Genomic DNA, 1,598 nt, shown 5'->3' with positions numbered 1-1,598 from the left:
CTTGGGACCATTGACCAATTCACCTCCTGAGGTGCCTGGAGCTGGTTCCTCCTCCTCCAAGCTGACCTCTGGAGGGGAATCTGAGGAAGCATCTGGGAAAGGAATCAAAGACTATTATTAGTACCATGTTGCTCTTTCTGGAGCTACTTGTACTTGCCCTCCGCTCTTCCCAGGTAGCATATTGGACACCTTCCTATGTGTGTGACTCATACCTCTTCTCACTGAAGAAGACATTCCAGGGAGTCCAGGATGTCTTCTTCCAGGCTGCTGAGATCCTCCAGGGTGTCTTCTCCTTCCTCTGGAGAATCCTGTGAACAACAATGATTCCTCTTTAGCAATCAGAGAAATGAAACTCAGAATTCCTAAAAGAGGGTCTACTGAATGGGGATCACATTTCCCATTTAGAACACCGGTCCCTGATGCTTTGCGGCAAAGGAACCAGTCGCACCAGAACTTGGGTGCCTATAGTTAGACTAAGTAACTTGTCCCAAGGGCTGGGTGTCCCCTTGCTTCACTGCCCAGAGAGCTCCAGCACAGTTCCCTCAGGTTAGAGGGACTCTATCCCTGCCCAACTGAAAACACTTTGTCCTTCGTACCCATGGACTGGAAGAAGCCTCCGCATCCTGGTCCCAGCTATCCTCAGATTCCTCCTCCAGAAGGTCAGCAAGGGAGTCTTCATCCCAGAGGCTGATGGTCCTGGAGTCCACCAGGATGGTCAGCGAGTCCTGCAAATGGCTATATGGAGGCTAAATCCTAAGCTTCCTGCGTCCCCATTAGATTGCTGGAAGATATGGTGCATTCAGGCCTTATGGGCCAACAGCAAGAGAGCCTTTGTAAGCCTTAAACTTAGAAAGATATATACCACAATTTATCCCACTATCATCAGGAGTCGTGGCATAGCCCTACCCTAACCCTAACCCTAACCATTGGCCCCATTGCCAAAACTTTCTTACCTCTGGGGAAGACAAGTCCTGCCCAGGAGAGAGCTCCTCCTCCACTGGTTGGTCCTGTGGTTCCTGGAATCAAAATACCAAGATTTTGTCTGTTGGCATATTAAGAAATCCACAGAGACAGGGCTGCTTCTTTTCACATGTGGAGGAATTGTCCAGTCCTTACCAACTCAGTGGAGGTCTCCAAAACAGTGGACAGCCATGGCCTGCAGGGCTCCTGCCTTTCCTCTCTGGGAGGAGAAAACAAAAGGGCCAAAGATTAAAAGAAGCCATGGGCCCTTTTGTAAGAGTGGTCATGTGGAGGCTATAGGAACCCTTCCGGCTGGCCTGCCAAGGGGCTTGGCCTTCCAGTGGGATTCCCCTGAGATGCCTCCCCTCTGCAAGTGTTTCACCCTCCGAAGTGATACCTACCCTGAAAGGCAGTCACCGCTTCCCTCCTGCACATCCCCTGGGCTCAGAGCCATCCCCATCGGTCGGAATTCTTCCAATGGATCCTGCAATAAGAATGCAAATATTCCGTCTCTTGGCATTTTAACCAATGCACAGAGTCAGGGCTTCTGCCACTACCATCGGGAGGAGCTGGTCTGGCCTTACCGACTCAGTGCAGGTCTCCCAAATTGTAGCGAGCCGTGGCATCCACTTCAATGA

General features: G+C 50.9%; 1 protein-coding gene across 1 annotated transcript; it reads right to left on the bottom strand.

The window, feature by feature from the left end:
- Positions 1-218: 218 nt before the first annotated feature.
- Positions 219-1,598, bottom strand: LOC309392617 (uncharacterized protein; the record flags this gene model as incomplete). The annotated part of the gene is made up of 6 exons (XM_081954047.1): positions 1,545-1,598; positions 1,362-1,444; positions 1,117-1,180; positions 954-1,016; positions 597-725; positions 219-308 (listed from the first exon to the last, which is right to left on the bottom strand). The coding sequence occupies exons 1-6, from the start codon at positions 1,584-1,586 to the stop codon at positions 219-221; spliced, it is 471 nt and encodes a 156-aa protein (XP_081810173.1). The 5' UTR covers positions 1,587-1,598.

The sequence above is a fragment of the Natrix helvetica genome, assembly GCF_964273705.1.
Source record: "Natrix helvetica genome assembly, chromosome: 5".
NCBI classification, from domain to species: domain Eukaryota; kingdom Metazoa; phylum Chordata; class Lepidosauria; order Squamata; family Natricidae; genus Natrix; species Natrix helvetica.
Note: the sequence above shows the minus strand (reverse complement) of the source record. Positions and strands in the feature narration are given on the sequence as shown.